At 38.4% G+C, this 14,619-nt stretch overlaps 1 protein-coding gene and 1 long non-coding RNA gene across 9 annotated transcripts; both read right to left on the bottom strand.

Annotated features, from left to right (window-relative positions):
* Positions 1-12: 12 nt before the first annotated feature.
* Positions 13-6,957, bottom strand: LOC307032644 (G2/M phase-specific E3 ubiquitin-protein ligase-like). Of its 8 annotated transcripts, XM_079670778.1 has the most exons (17): positions 6,580-6,948; positions 5,990-6,065; positions 5,447-5,642; positions 5,063-5,264; positions 4,784-4,859; positions 4,236-4,515; positions 4,105-4,155; positions 3,988-4,041; positions 3,809-3,882; positions 3,626-3,697; positions 3,163-3,368; positions 2,883-2,979; positions 2,631-2,793; positions 2,301-2,404; positions 1,998-2,142; positions 970-1,096; positions 13-661 (listed from the first exon to the last, which is right to left on the bottom strand). In XM_079670778.1, the coding sequence occupies exons 6-17, from the start codon at positions 4,410-4,412 to the stop codon at positions 261-263; spliced, it is 1,671 nt and encodes a 556-aa protein (XP_079526904.1). In that variant the 5' UTR covers positions 4,413-4,515; positions 4,784-4,859; positions 5,063-5,264; positions 5,447-5,642; positions 5,990-6,065; positions 6,580-6,948; the 3' UTR covers positions 13-260. The 8 variants fall into 8 exon arrangements, 7 of the variants coding, with proteins under 7 accessions (XP_079526904.1, XP_079526903.1, XP_079526902.1 ...); XM_079670777.1 differs by having other exon boundaries at positions 5,990-6,948; XM_079670776.1 differs by having other exon boundaries at positions 5,447-6,065.
* A 3,390-nt stretch (positions 6,958-10,347) lies between these two features.
* LOC307032662 lies at positions 10,348-14,074 on the bottom strand. Its single transcript, XR_013806338.1, has 12 exons — positions 14,027-14,074; positions 13,389-13,429; positions 13,148-13,180; positions 12,698-12,775; positions 12,461-12,513; positions 12,162-12,204; positions 11,912-11,964; positions 11,525-11,578; positions 11,148-11,198; positions 10,915-10,968; positions 10,700-10,731; positions 10,348-10,524 (listed from the first exon to the last, which is right to left on the bottom strand). It is a non-coding gene; the product is annotated as an uncharacterized lncRNA (long non-coding RNA).
* Positions 14,075-14,619: the final 545 nt, after the last annotated feature.

Raw genomic sequence — 14,619 nt, 5'->3', positions numbered from 1 at the left:
GAGTAAAGTTACTTGGCACAACGGGTGACTGGGTTTTTATTCAATTAAATTGAAACAATCGACACAAAATACAGCTCAAAACTATAATGGTTCCCCAACTTCACCATTTGTTTCCAAAACATTTTGACTAGAACAGTATGTCACTTGAAAGTTTGACTGTATTCTCATCTTGAACAAATGAAAACAAATGAAAACCTTGTCAGATAAAGTGCAATAAAGACTGTCTAACCCTAATCCAGAAAACATCGATTCTATGACTCTTATGAGCGGCTAAACTCCCTGCTACTCATAACAGCCTGTGTTATGATGCTCAGGAACTCTGGATATGAGCCGAGGTGCCTTGTCGGAAAGGTAATGGAGTTGGAGCATGCATTCACTACGGGAAAGCATACCGTGTGTGTACCATAGCGCACGCTGCAATCATGGTCGAACTCAATTAAGATTTTAAACATCTCTCTCTCTGTTGAGGTGATGGGGACGTGTGCCTGCCCCGTAAGCCATTGAAGGAAGCAACCAACAGTGATCTTGGGTTTTTCCTTCATCTCCTCTTCATCTTTTGCCGCTTCACCTGTAGACTCTGTCTCTCTTGAGTCTCTTTCATCACTCTCTGTTATCTTCACAGGGGTCCCCCTCTCTTCAACCACGAAGCTCTTTTCTTCCTCTAAAAACAAGTTGAAAATGAATACAAAGAAATGCATATATTCACCTAAGCAATGTCAATAAATATGGCTATTGTTTTTAAATAGTTTTTTTATGTGGATATTTTGAAGAAGAAAAACCTCATTAGCCAGTCCTGCTTTACTTGTCATTGTTTCATCGCAACCATCATGAATGCAAAGTTGTGTTTAAACTGAGGCATGTAAACATGAATAAAAAGGGTATGCAAAGCTGTCATTGAGTTGCCTGTCGTAATCGGGGGTAAAATTCAAGAACAAATACGTTTATAAAATGTCAGGGCAGTAGTATCACCTTCTTCTTCAATGTGTTGGATGAAGTCTTGTAAAAAGTTAACAATCTTCGATTCACTCTGGCGTCGCAGCGAGCCCAGCTCGCTGAAGACTGGAGATATGGCTCCCATCAGGAATTCAGCATCTGGCTTGGAGAGATGAAAAAACAAAATGATGTATGCTCAAAGTTGGATGAGCTTAACCCTTTAATTGCCAGACCAAGAAAAAAAACTATGGAAAAATTATTTGTTTGCATTTTTTTTATCAAATGGGACACACATAGCACATTTAAAAAAAAAAAAGGTATCAATATTGATATTAATATAAAAAGTAATGTTAAGTGTTTTTAATACAAAAAAAAAACGTGCTCATCTTACTGTAGATGCTGAATTGGCCTAACAGGAAACCACTGGCCTAACAGCAAATGTCTATATCCTGTGTTGGCCTAACTTGCTCATCTGTGTGCAACTTTGGGCTGTATGCCATGCATGAAAGCTGCTATATAAATTATTATCACTCTTTCACTCTGAGACTCATAAGGCAGTATAGATGTAGTAATAATGTAATATAAGATGTAGTAATATTACCATGAATCTATCTATTTACCATATTGTATTGGAAAACATCTCTGAAACTCTGAAAAAGTTATATTGCTAGTTTAGTTTGTTAAAAACTTTTTTTGTGCATCAAGTTATCTAATTATGTTCAGTCAGTGCTCTGACATTAAAATATGTCAAAAATGATATGGTTACCTTACAACAGTTGACCAAAAAGAGTGATTTCTTCAGCAGTGATTTTTTTAGCATGCCAACTTTCTCAGTGGAAAGCTGAATGGCTTTCTGTTCTAACCACAGTGACATCTAGAGGTTGTTTTGTGCATAACATGTCAACCAAATAGTAGAGATGGCTGAATCAGGTAGTTAAACTTTAAAAAAAAATTTCAACGGGATATCAAGACACAAAATGTGCTCTACCAAATGGTGGCGCTGGCTGTTAAAGGGTTAAGGTTTGAAATTCAGTGGTAAAATCAGCTAGAGACATAATACTGACCTTTTCATGAAGGCCAGCGACGAACAGATCCCTGAAATGCTGTGGTTGTTGTACTATCATCTCACACAAGCCATACAGCTTCATGCCTGAGCATATCTGCTGCAGCATTGGTAGAGTGCGGACCGATGAGTGCAAGATAATTGCCCTATAATTCAGTAACAGATAACAGCAATAATATAAAATCATACATAAAAAAGGGAAAGAGTGACTGCACACTCAATATGAAGTATGAGTGTAAAGGAATAATTGATTGGTTTCAAACATGGGTTGTTATGGGTTAAATCACTTAGCATATGTACATACTTTATTATGTCTTCCTTCCTCTCCCACGTTGCAAGACCACTGTACCCGCATGCTGTTATCCGATCCAGAAGGTCGTACATAGCTTCAGGTTCAGCTATCTCAACCTTTGCAATTAGAAAAACAGTATCACACAGTAAGTCATGGGAGCCTTAGCTTATTTTAAGAATTAAAAAAAAATTACACTACAAAGAGGTGTGTGTGTCAACCATACTAAAACAAACGTCATGTTATATGAAGGAGTATAATAATAATAATAATAATAAATGGGATTTATATAGCGCTTTTCTAGACCCAAAGACGCTTAATATCTGAGGAGAAGACAAATATTACCTCTTCCATAAGCTGGCTGAGCTCTGGATCAGTAACATCTTCCTTGGAAATGGAATCTCTATGAATCTCCCCAGTGGATATGTATCCATAGCACCACTCTCTGAAAAAGTTAGGTGGAGGACCACCTTGTACTATACTGACTGCCATAATCTCTCCAGCTGTCCTGCATTAACAAAGTTTAATCAATGCATAGACATTATTAATAAATGAAATAAACATCGAAAAGACATTGCAGAACACAATTCTACATACTTGAAATGCTCTTTGTGGTAGTCAGTAATTGAGTACTTGGGGGTTTTTCCTGTACTCCCTCCCTGAAAAAACTTCCTTTCAACACCTGCCATCATTTCTATAATTGAAAGGAAAAGTGGATCAATACATTGATAATCTCAATTAGACCACTGTATATGTTAAAGTACAGCATGCGTCATGCAAAGCCCTTAACCTGTGCAAGCACAGAAATTGCATGCAACCAGAGAACCGCCACACACTGAGGAATATTTTCATTTATTATAAGGAAGTAAACATATACCTGTTAAGAATTCTTTCCTGAGAGCCCCATGGTCAATTCCAGACTCTCCAATGAAAGACACTCGGAGAGGGTTTTTGGGAGAAGACCTCTTCTGACGTCTCCACTGCCCTAAACCCCTTTCAAACATGTCCTCCCTAGTGACACTAACATTAAAGAGTGTTGTTGTGTCCACTCGTCCACTAAGTGTTTCGATGGCTTCAGCAAGACTTGAAGGAAACAATTAGAAGTTGATTAGACAACTGGATCCAAAACGTTTTCCCTTAAGAGACCCCTTTTGTATCATTGAGTAAACTGACGACCCCTGACTGATGTAAAGTGGCGTCTTTTAAATGATATTCAAGGCATAACAATAACAATGCAGGGCAACTGATGAACAGTACAATTAACACAAATAGTGAACACAATAACTGCAGGACGTTTTTGTTTAAAATAAGCAATTACAGGTACATTTGAAGCATATTACCTTTTCTCTCGCCCTGTCAGTTCTTCACTGGCATGTTCTTCCAAATCGATAATTTGTGTCGACTGCAATGTACTGATGAGGGAAAAAATATTTCAATGGGGCATGCCTTAATCATGGTTTACAATATCTAACACTGCAAGAAAAAATTATATAAAGAATGTGCATAATAGGAGAAAAAAAAACCTTTCTCTACAAGTGCTGGCATGTATTTCAACCAAATACTCAGGAAATAACTCTGAGCACAATGGACAGGCCACCTTTAAAAACACAGAAAAGCAGAGCAAATATTCAAGTGAATTACTGAGACGCGAAACCTTCATCATCTGCAATAATGTAATTGATAAATAATGCCCTGATTTTACCTTAATATCGATTTTAGAACAGGAGGTCCTACACGGGAGCACACTTGGAGAAGCCTATAATAAAATGTAGAAAGACAATTGTTTAGAAACAAACACCTACAATATTAGTGAGCTTACATTCCCAGGATTGCTTGTAGCTGGAGACTCATCTAAATCTGGGTCCAGATCCTGAAAATCGTAACCAGTTAAAAAAGCTGTCGATTCAGGATGATAATGGTCCTGCATAGCTATTTGTGGAATAACATTACCGGTTCCAGATCCATGCGGTCAGAACAGCTGCTTGGTTCACACTCTTGTGCATGTAAAGCCAACAGCTGGACAGGCATGCTTAGATGACACGTGGCACATCTGGCTTTTGGCATATTTTCGAACTCCTTCGATGAGTAGGGCAAGGGGGAGGTGTCCAAAGTGTCCTGGATGGGCATTATATAGAGACAGCCTTTTCCACCTAAAGCTTTGGCAAGGTAGGCCCCGTGTAACCCTCTGCCTCAGGTGCCAAAACACTTAATTTCCGCTGACCTGATCCTCCTATGTGGGAATACAAACAAGTTGATGTTATTTAATGCACAGAATGTTCTAGGGGAGGCAGTTGATTTTAACAAGATGCACACTTGCAGTGTTAGGCTTTCTCATGGATTGCTAAAAACAAGAGGGTAGGTAAATATGCTAACCATCAAGGGCATTAATGAGCTATTATAAGAGCAGCTATTGTAGGAGAAGATAGAGGGTATAAATAGGATTTAACTGCAGAAATACTAGACCACAGTTGAATTTAATAAGGGAGATTGTATCTTACCAGCAGCTTTATGTAGCATCCAGGCCCCTTCCAATGGTACCATTTTGGAATATGATTCCATAAGTATATATGATATCTATGTGGGAAGAGCAAAACAAGTGTGCAGTTAGAACTATAACCCTCCACACATGTCACCACTGTTGAAGCTGATTTGTGACCAGTAGTACTTCAGTGGATTGGGAAACTACAGTAATACATAAAAAATTTCCCCAAATTGGGATCAATAAAGTGCTTCTTATATTATCTTGACTCCTCCCCTTATTATTTTTTCTATCTTACCTGGGAGTGGTCAGCATTTTCGGGGATATTGAGAGTCCTCCTGCCGAGTCCAGCCTGGAGAAGGACCATTTCATCCGATGACTTTGGTGTTCTTTCTGTGCTCTTATTGAGCAGAAAGAACTGGATTGGGGTTGACCTAACAGCCCTTCTTTTGGGAGATGGGGTATAACTTTTACCCGATTTGAATAGGCCGGGGAAAGCCCTGAGGAGTTGAAAACAATGTGTAAGAGAGGCATTTAAGAAGCTGTTATACAATATATTCATTCTAAACAATCTGAAGACCGTTAATTTCTATGAAAAAATACGCTGAATTATAGCCAATTGCCGAGTTATTACAATGGCAATTCAGTTCAGAACTATCTTTATTTCCTAACGGATCCAAACCTGGCCATATTTTGGTCCACTGTATTTCCTGCTGTAGAAGGAAAGCCAGGGGTCCTTTGTTGCTTCTGCCCCTGGACTGCCTGACGCTGCCTTGTCCCAGCCTGCTGCCTGTTGCCAAGAGCAGACTGCTGCTGTCCCTGTATAGTAGACTGTCTGTTGCCCACCTCCACCTGCTCTCCCTGAACCTGTACTTCATCTGTGAACACAATTTAAAGATGTCTATGATTCCCTAGAATCTAAATAAACTGAGTACTAAATACGTAAAGTAGTTAGAATATATAAAGGCTTCATTAATTAAACATTACCCAGATAGTCACAAGCCCTGAAAATAAATAGAAGAAGAACAAGAAGAAGATGAACCTTTAATTATCCCCCATGGGGAAATTCAGTTTTTCACTCTGGTTTTAATATAGGTTGGTAAAACTGTCACTGAAACACCTCGGCGTGCTTCCTCCGGCCAAGACTGCAGCTGTAATTTTTTGTAAACGACTGACCATTAGATGAATCTGTGAAGACAAGTGATCTCCCCCTAGTTTTACTTACGATTTTGAGAAGTTGGTTCAGCCAAGGCACTTCTCAGCAACTCAACGACACGCCTGGCAGCATTTTGTAACTCTATCTGTTAAAATAGATAGCATTTTTCATTTAATCATTTATTTCAATAGGGACAATGCACATAAACACTTTAGACAAATAACACTTCAAGTGTAAATGGATCATGTCTTACTATACTGTCTATACTGTCTTGCTGTTTTTAAATTATTGTCTTGTTGTTGCGCACTGGCACTTTGACTTTGAGTCGATGTAATTTCGCTGTAATTGTTACAATGACAAATAAAGTATCTATCTATCTATCTATCTATCTAAAACAGACACAAACAAGAAATAGTCAAATTGATTGTCACAATCACAGTGCAAAGACATGTCGTCTTGTTTATCCAGATCTGCTAACAGTTAACTTTAGCTAACTTTTATTATTGCGGGCAGACAGCTGTGTCACTTTCTTCTTATACCGTGGCTTGTAAATAATGCAATGTCAATATCTTAAATGCCCGTCAAGCAGATAAAATGATAGTTATGTTAAACCATTGTTTTCTATATGCATAGCTAAAAGTACCGGTTTTTGCACGTACCTCCTTGTCGTCAGCCATTCTTCTTCTGCGGGGCTTTCCCGCTCCGATATCCCTCTTCATTTGAAAACGGCCAATCATAAAAGAGGAGAGGTGTAACCAATTAGATTTGGTGTTACTGGGACACGGTAAGCCCACTTCCTAACATTTCTCCGCGCGCGAGAGCAGGCCAGAGTTTCACGAGCAGAAGAGCAGGAATTGCTCGCGAGAGCGCAGGAGACCAAGGAGAGCTCATGTAGATGCTGCACATGCTCAAGGCATGTTTCTCCCCTGCAGGCTTCAATATTGCTCTCGCGCGAGTGCCGTTTTAGTGCTCGCGAAAATAATATATGTCCACGGCTGCTTGACTTGTGCTCGCGTGGATCTCATATGCCCTCGCGATTTATGACAGAGATTTGCCGCCATACCGTACACATGCCGCAGTTTTTGCGTGGCTGTGTCTTTAGTTGAAAGCCCAGTGGCGATCTGTTCATCTGTCATACTGATCATACAGTCAATAACGTTATTGTTATTAGCATCTGGTTAGCTAGCTATGCTAACGAATATAAGAAGCTTTTTCTCCAACCAGTGAGGTAAAGGCACATCTTTATATGATCATTATAGTTATAAAAAAAATAAGAGAATAAAGGTAAGGAAAAATAGGTATAAAATACTATATGACAGTAAAGAAAAGTTGTTATTAATAAACAAGAATACAGTTTGAAAGTGGAGTGATCAATCATGGAAACTAAATACATTTGCAGACATTTTGTGTCCATATCTTTCTGTTTTGGTGTTCATGCCACAACCGTGCACGTAAATGCATACGCGTGTCATGGTAAGATATCTGGATTAAGAGGTTGCTTTTTCTTTGCACAGCATGAAAGAAAGGCCAAATGAATGGACTGTGATTTTAGTTCTTTTAAGCAGAGGTCAATAATTTGTACGGCCCTAGTAGGATGTTCTAAAAATTGAAATGGCCCTTGAGAGGAAAAAGGTTCCCCACCCCTGGTTTAGATAGTTAACTTTAGTCTAAGTTATCTCCGTGGGTCTCAAACGTTTTGGTCACCATTAATGTAAACAATTATTTCCGAGGCACACGTTTATATGATCATTTTATAAAGAGAATAAGAGAATAAATGAAAAACAGGTATGAAATACTATATGACAGTAAAAAAAAGAATAAAGTTTAAAAGGGTGATTTGTAAAATATCCATAAAGAAAAAGTAAATCTGTTTACAGTTCTGTTTCACATAGGTGTTGAGAGAGGTATCCATAGATCTCTTCATTTTGCTCTCAAAGTGCACCAGATTGATGCTTTTAACTTCAATATTTAAAAATAAATCTTCCCGGGGAGCTTGCCCCCGGACCCCCCTATGTGAGGCCCACACACCACCTATATAAATAGCACTTTATCCCTGCTTACACCTATATGCCTCGAGCCTTCATTGTAACTGTCACACTGTGTATTTGCGTGGGGATGGTTGCAGTAGAAAATTCCACTGTAGCGACCGTTACATTAATGGGAAACCATAAATGTTTGAGCACCCTCTATGAAACGTCAAGCTACCCCACAGCACACCAAAATAAATATCTGGCGCCGCCACTGAGCCTGACTATTTGTGTTGGGGGGGCCCGACTTATTTTTTTCTCCAAAGGGGGGGCCTGACAGAAAAAGTTTGAGAACCACTGGGCTATTGCATTCGACCTGCAGCTAGGACCATGGGGCATACTATAAGGTTTTCAGGCATACTAAAAATAGTATGGTAGTGTTGGTATTGAAACGGGAACGGGAACGGCTGGGAAAATACAGTATGATAACAAATGTCTGTATCTCAGAAATTACAAGGAGCACAAATACAACTTTGGGTTATCTATGAACTCATATCAAGTTGAGAAACGCAAATAGCACAGGACACTGTAAAAAAACATTAATATATAAGACATTTGATGAGAAACAATATTAGTGTTTTTCTTAATTTTTTTATAAATAGCTGCAGAAGTCCAAAAACTTGGAAATTAGTGATTATTATTGCATCCACACATTCTGAGGAATGACAGATAATACATTTATTTTTTGATTATTTCACAGTTTGCAGCTAAAAAACCATGTTGCTGTTGAATTTCTGTATCAATATTATATGAATGAATGTTTAATTGTGTGACTCCTATCCATGCAGAGGTTAGCTGGTGCAACGCTGCTAGTGTTTGCCAATAAACAGGACTTACCAGGAGAGCCTGTCAAAAGAGGCAATACAAGAGGTGAGAGTTATATCTAACATTGTTATAATCCTTTTTTATGAAAAATCTTATATTCACTCTTTCTGCTTCAAATTCCTCCCGGCTTTGCCATTTAAACACGTTTAATTGTAAACAGATACGTCATTAGTGGTCCTCTGCTGTCACTGCATCACCAATAGACTGTATAAAGCATCACCTCTGCCAAACCTCTGGCTGCAATATCACCCTGTTGTGAAATATGTCCTGCTTCTCCGGTGAGACGCTCCTCGGTGTTTCTGTCTGACTCCCCTCCTCCCCCATCCCTCCCTTTCCCTCGCTTCCTATTTGAGGTGAGCGTGTGTTCGCGGTGGTTCTTGCTGTGTTTCCCTGCAGGTGTGGGTGGTGGACAGCGCAGACAGACTCAGACTGGAGGACTGCAGAAAGGAACTCAGTTCACTGCTGCTGGAGGAGATACAAACCAACACACACATACAGTTTAAAAATAAACTGCAAGTCCTAAAACCTGGAAATGAGTCAGCATTTTGGCAAGCACAGCCCCAAACTATGAGATAAATAGCTGTCTTTTTATTCTTGCAGTTTGTAGCTGAAAACCACGTTGTTGTTTAACTTCTGTATCAATATTATATTAATCTGTTTAATTGTGTGTCCTATCCATGCAGAGGTTAGCTGGTAGTGTTTGCCAACAAACAGGATTTACCAGGAGCCCTGTCAAAAGAGGCGAGACTTATTCCAGATGAATGTTTTCACTTTAAGTAATGACTGATAAATGTATTTTCATTTCAAAAAAGGTCTGAAAATGTATTACATTTGAATTCAGGATTCCTGCATATACCCTGATAACTGATACATGTATTTTCATTGTTGCTGCATCAAATTCCTCCTGTCTGATGCGTGTTGTTGCTGTGTTTCTCTGCAGGCTCTGGATGACATCAAAAGCCATCACTGGTTGCAGTAACAGGAAAAAATGTTACATTTGTATAAACAGCTGCCTCATGTTTAAGGTGTAACAGTGTCATTATTGCACTGTGCATTCATCTGTATCTATAACACCCATTTTTTTGGACAGTTGTAGATACCATGAACATTTGGGAGAATCCCATGTTTTGACTGAAATAGTTTCCACAACTTTACGTGAACATTTAGTTCACTCTGGAGCACCAACTCCAAAGTTACTTGAATCTGAAGGACAGACTACCCTTGCAAGTGTCAGTTAATGAACCAAGTGCAAGCATGAGGGTTGTTACTTGTGATCAGAATTGCTTGAGGCCGCATGGCACACTTCCATTTGACCACTGAACTATTTATAAAAAGAGTGACGACTATTTAATGTACCTTTAACAGTAAATCTTCATATTTTTTAAATGACCAGTGTGTCTAACTTTCAAAGAAAGCTTTTCATATTAATTTCAAGCCATACATTTTCCTGTTGTGGTTAGAAAAAAGGCAAATCGTAATCTTTTGTCAGTTGCACATTTTTACACCATGCAGTTTTAGCTCCCCAGTTAATACTCTTGCATAGTGCCGTCCCAAAGTATGTCACACAAAATTGAGTTGTTGTATAATTATTTTTATTTGATAATAAATTGCGATCTGGAAATACACTTAATTCAGGAGGCAGTCAATTGTCGACACCAAACATTTCCAGGAAAGGCTGTACCACAGCTTGGCAAACTGCACGATCGTGTTAAAACAAGATGGCTTTGGATCTCTCTTCATGACAACCGGTTCCTGCAAAGGAAAAGCTTTTTAGAAGGGTAGCCCAAAATTATTATTTTTTAACAACCATTGGTTTATGTTCTGATCAGAGGGGTAACCAATCAGTCATGAATTTTCAGACTGGGGCGGTAATAAAAAACTCATCACTTCTACATGCTCTTTTAACATTTTGATGTTAAATTCTTACCCTAAACCTGAAGCAGCAGATCCAGCTGGAGCCTGAAATTACAACAAATAAAAACTTAAAACGTTTAAAGAAAAGCAAGACACTAAATTAAATGTAATCTTTAAATCAGTTCGGTAACCAATCAGTCATGAATTTTCAGACTGGGGCGGTAATAAGAAAATCATCACTTTAGAAATGAAGGCCGCAGCTCTGAAAGACAATATTTTATAATGTACCTGCAGCAGTCCTGCACCTGTTCACCTTACACGACTAGTCAGACGGCGTCACACCTGCAACAAGTAAAGGACGAGTTATTCAAAGCCGCCTCACATGAATCAGAGCCATTTGAATTCTCGTTTAATCAGTTCGGTAACCAATCAGTCATGAATTTTCAGACTGGGGCGGTAATAAGGAAATCATCACTTTAGACATGTGAAGCACTCTGAAAGTAAACATGTTTATCATTTACCTGCAGCAGTGCTGATCCCCACACTCACGATTGAATCAGATGGTGTCACACCTGCAACAGGTACATAAAAAGAAGGTTGCGTTAGCAATCCCAGAGAACTCTCCTGAAGTCATAAATACTTTAAATCTTGTTTTATCAGAGGGGTAACCAATCAGTCATGAATTATCAGACTGGGGCGGTAATTAGAAACTCATCACTTTGATGCAAGGAATACTAAACATTTATTAATATCAATTATTCACCCTGCTAATAAAACTAAAAGTTCCATTCCTCCACACAGTGAACGTTTTTGACGTTAACAGCACATCCGTTTACAAAGCCCCTCAAAAGCCAGGGTGCATAACTGATAAGTATTTGACTAATCACAAGATACTTACATCAGCGTTGGCCATCCTCATGACTTGGCTTCCCAGTTCAGCATTGATGTTAACCTTAAGGGAAAGAAAAGAAAGTCAAGCTGCATACTGGTGCACAGATGTCTAAGAACCAATCACAATATAATTTCTCTTCTTTGACACCAAGTCTCACTAGAAACTAAAATTGCCCCATTACAAAATTATATTTAATCTTAGCGTTTCCATTCAGACTGTTGGTAACCCCAACAGGTCTTCACCTTATTGCCAAGGTAACACCAGTGGGTCCACCTTTGCAGGTTCTGGCATTGAACCAAGGCGTAAGACTTGTGCGGGTGTCATCACAAGGAAACTATGCAATTTGTCTAGATATTGAGTCACAGAGACATTTCTTTATACATCAGAACTCACCTGGGCAAACACCTTTGTTGTTGAGCAGTGAGCATCATGTTCCAGAGAGGCATCTGCAAGAGGTAAACATCACGTGTCAGCACAAAATGTTAAAGGTCTTGAACAGTTTTAAGTTGACGTGTACTGATGTCAGATATAGATTTTCTCAACAGGAGTTCAGACGAACGAGATTCCATAGATATATCTCATCATTTTCAGCAAGGCTGGAATAATGGCTGTTGGTTCTTTGTTTAGAGTCAGGACAGCTTACCTTTGAACTCAGCAGCACAGCTTTAGGCCTTCAGTCAATTCATCTGTTGGCAGAATACAGGTACATTTTAACTGTATGCATCTACATTTCTCCAATTCTAAACAAGTTAGCTACATTCAAGATAAAGCTCCAAAATTTGATAAAGCAGTTTCTCAGTTGTTCGTGTCGTTTCACATCGGTTCAAAGTGAGCTAAGTTCATCATCATTGAAACTGCATTATTAAATAATAGTCCAGATGTTTGATGAGTTTTACCCCATTTCAAACAGCATGTTTGATTTCTTCACTCATTGAGACTTACATGTCGAGATGTTTATGAGTCGTCCTTGCCCAAAGCATCTTGAGAAACTCGACCTAGCAGAAAAACAAAGAGTTTAAACCACCTGCTTGGAAATGAATCCTCTTTATTAGTTAATTTAGAGGTAATCAGAATAAAAGGTTTACTTCAGTGATATCAGACATATGCTTGTCAATTATCATCATATTTATACCCCAAGACAGAATAAACTCTTAAAAAAACCAAACACATTTCACTCACCCCAGTGCACTTGCAGCCAATTTGAAACACTCAGGCGAACTTAAAAGAAAGAGCCTTCATTCTTGTAAGGCCTTGAAACTATAACAAGGAAAAAAGGGTTTCTTTTAGCACATGGCCCTTTGAACTAACAGTTTCCATATTCAATTTATATCACATGGACCGTTTTATAATTAAAAAAGCAAATTTATGCAAAATAGCTCAACCTCTTGATTATTAGGCTTAAAAAGCTGGCATGAAGTTTAACTGGACGGCATTTGCTAACAAACCATAAGCCAGTCAAACGCAAGTACTGCATATACAATGCATTAAGTGGAGCCCATGTGCTGCTCAGAATCTGGTAAAGAAAATTCTTCAAAGTTGATTCGGCAAGAGAGAGTTCTTATAGTCATCATCATTGCAGCACTGAGCAAAGTTATGGCTAATCTACACCCAATTAAACATGATATTTACCTGATGAGGAGACTCGCCACCGTCTTCTCACAACTGTAGACAAATAAATAAAAATAAATAGTAATGGGTTTAAAGTCAACTTCATATGTGCTCTCTGACAATAAAAGAGTCATGCTACTCAGCATTTGAGTTATGTTTTCCACAAAAGATTTCAGTGAGAGAGTTCAATTGAAACATCACTGTAGCATGAAACTATATGATAAAATAGATGTTGACGAGCCACGTGGTGTGGATAAATTACCTTTGCAGCAAGCAAGCTGTCTGTGGATCTTTCTTCCCCATCTAGAAACAAAAAAAGAAATGCTTTAGCCTTATACATTCATGACTTTAGCAGGGTGTAGCTAGCATGTCATTTCCTCTGAAAGGCCAACACGTGACGGCTCCACGTGTGCAGGACTGCATGAGTTTGCAAATATTTTAAGTGTCTCGCATCAGAATAATTAAGTCCAGTCACAGTCATTCAGTACAGGTCTGTGTAATTATCATCATTGAGAGACACTGAGGCCACAGCAAAACGAGTGGCAGCCATCTTTTTTTTTTTTTTAAATAAGAGTCTAAAACACGAGTTCATCTTGTGTTTTTCACTAAATAATAAATGCGGCATTTAGGAAATATGTTCTCATGCATGTTGACACCAACACAAGAGGAACAGAAAGAGTTTTAGTGTAGGATGGTGAAGGATTGTGAACAGCTAAGCTCAATGCTGCAGATGAGATAAAAGCTAACAGCCCACTGTCAATGGTAAATTGGTAGGAATTAAGCTTAAAAGCTCAATTGCATATCAAGTATAATGTCAAAGTAATAGCTCACTACACTAGCATATTATACTTAAGACGTTATAAATTCAACAAGTATTACTGCTCAATGAAGATATCTTACCTTGAACAGGAGAGAGGAGGAAATGAACGAAGAGACGGTCCGTCCGCTTTTTATCTCCTGTCATGACTCCGCCCACAGGGACACTTTTACCGCCAAACCGGCTAAAGTCTTTCCACAAGCTAATTTAACTTTAGAAAAATACACAATGTTTGTATTTAAGATTGCTTTCGGGTTAAGGTAGTGGACATTAGTATATAAAGCTAAACAATAATTTAAACACTAGTAGAGTTTATTGAACTGCGTCATTTCCGTTAATAAATGGTAATATATTTTAAATCCACAAGGTGGCGGCAAAGACACCAAAACACCAAAACTACTACAGTTCTGCAGCTGAACAACAAATGATTTCCTGTAAACCAGTTTAAGATAAAAGTTTGCATGAAAACATCTCTTCGAATAGGTTTTAATTATTTGGATATCACCTTTCTGCCTTGTGACTCAAACGCTACGTGCACAATTTCTATAAACATGAAAATTAGTCTTGAATGCTCAAATGAAATATATGTTAGATACAACGGCTCAATAAGAAAGATAAAAAAGGGAATTTAATTAGTTAATTTGAACTATTTTAACATTAATAATAAAATGTTAGT

Source organism: Notothenia rossii (genome assembly GCF_949606895.1).
Source record: "Notothenia rossii genome assembly, chromosome: 3".
Lineage (NCBI taxonomy): Eukaryota > Metazoa > Chordata > Actinopteri > Perciformes > Nototheniidae > Notothenia > Notothenia rossii.
The sequence above is the reverse complement of the archived record's forward strand: the minus strand, read 5'-3'. Positions and strand labels throughout refer to the sequence as shown.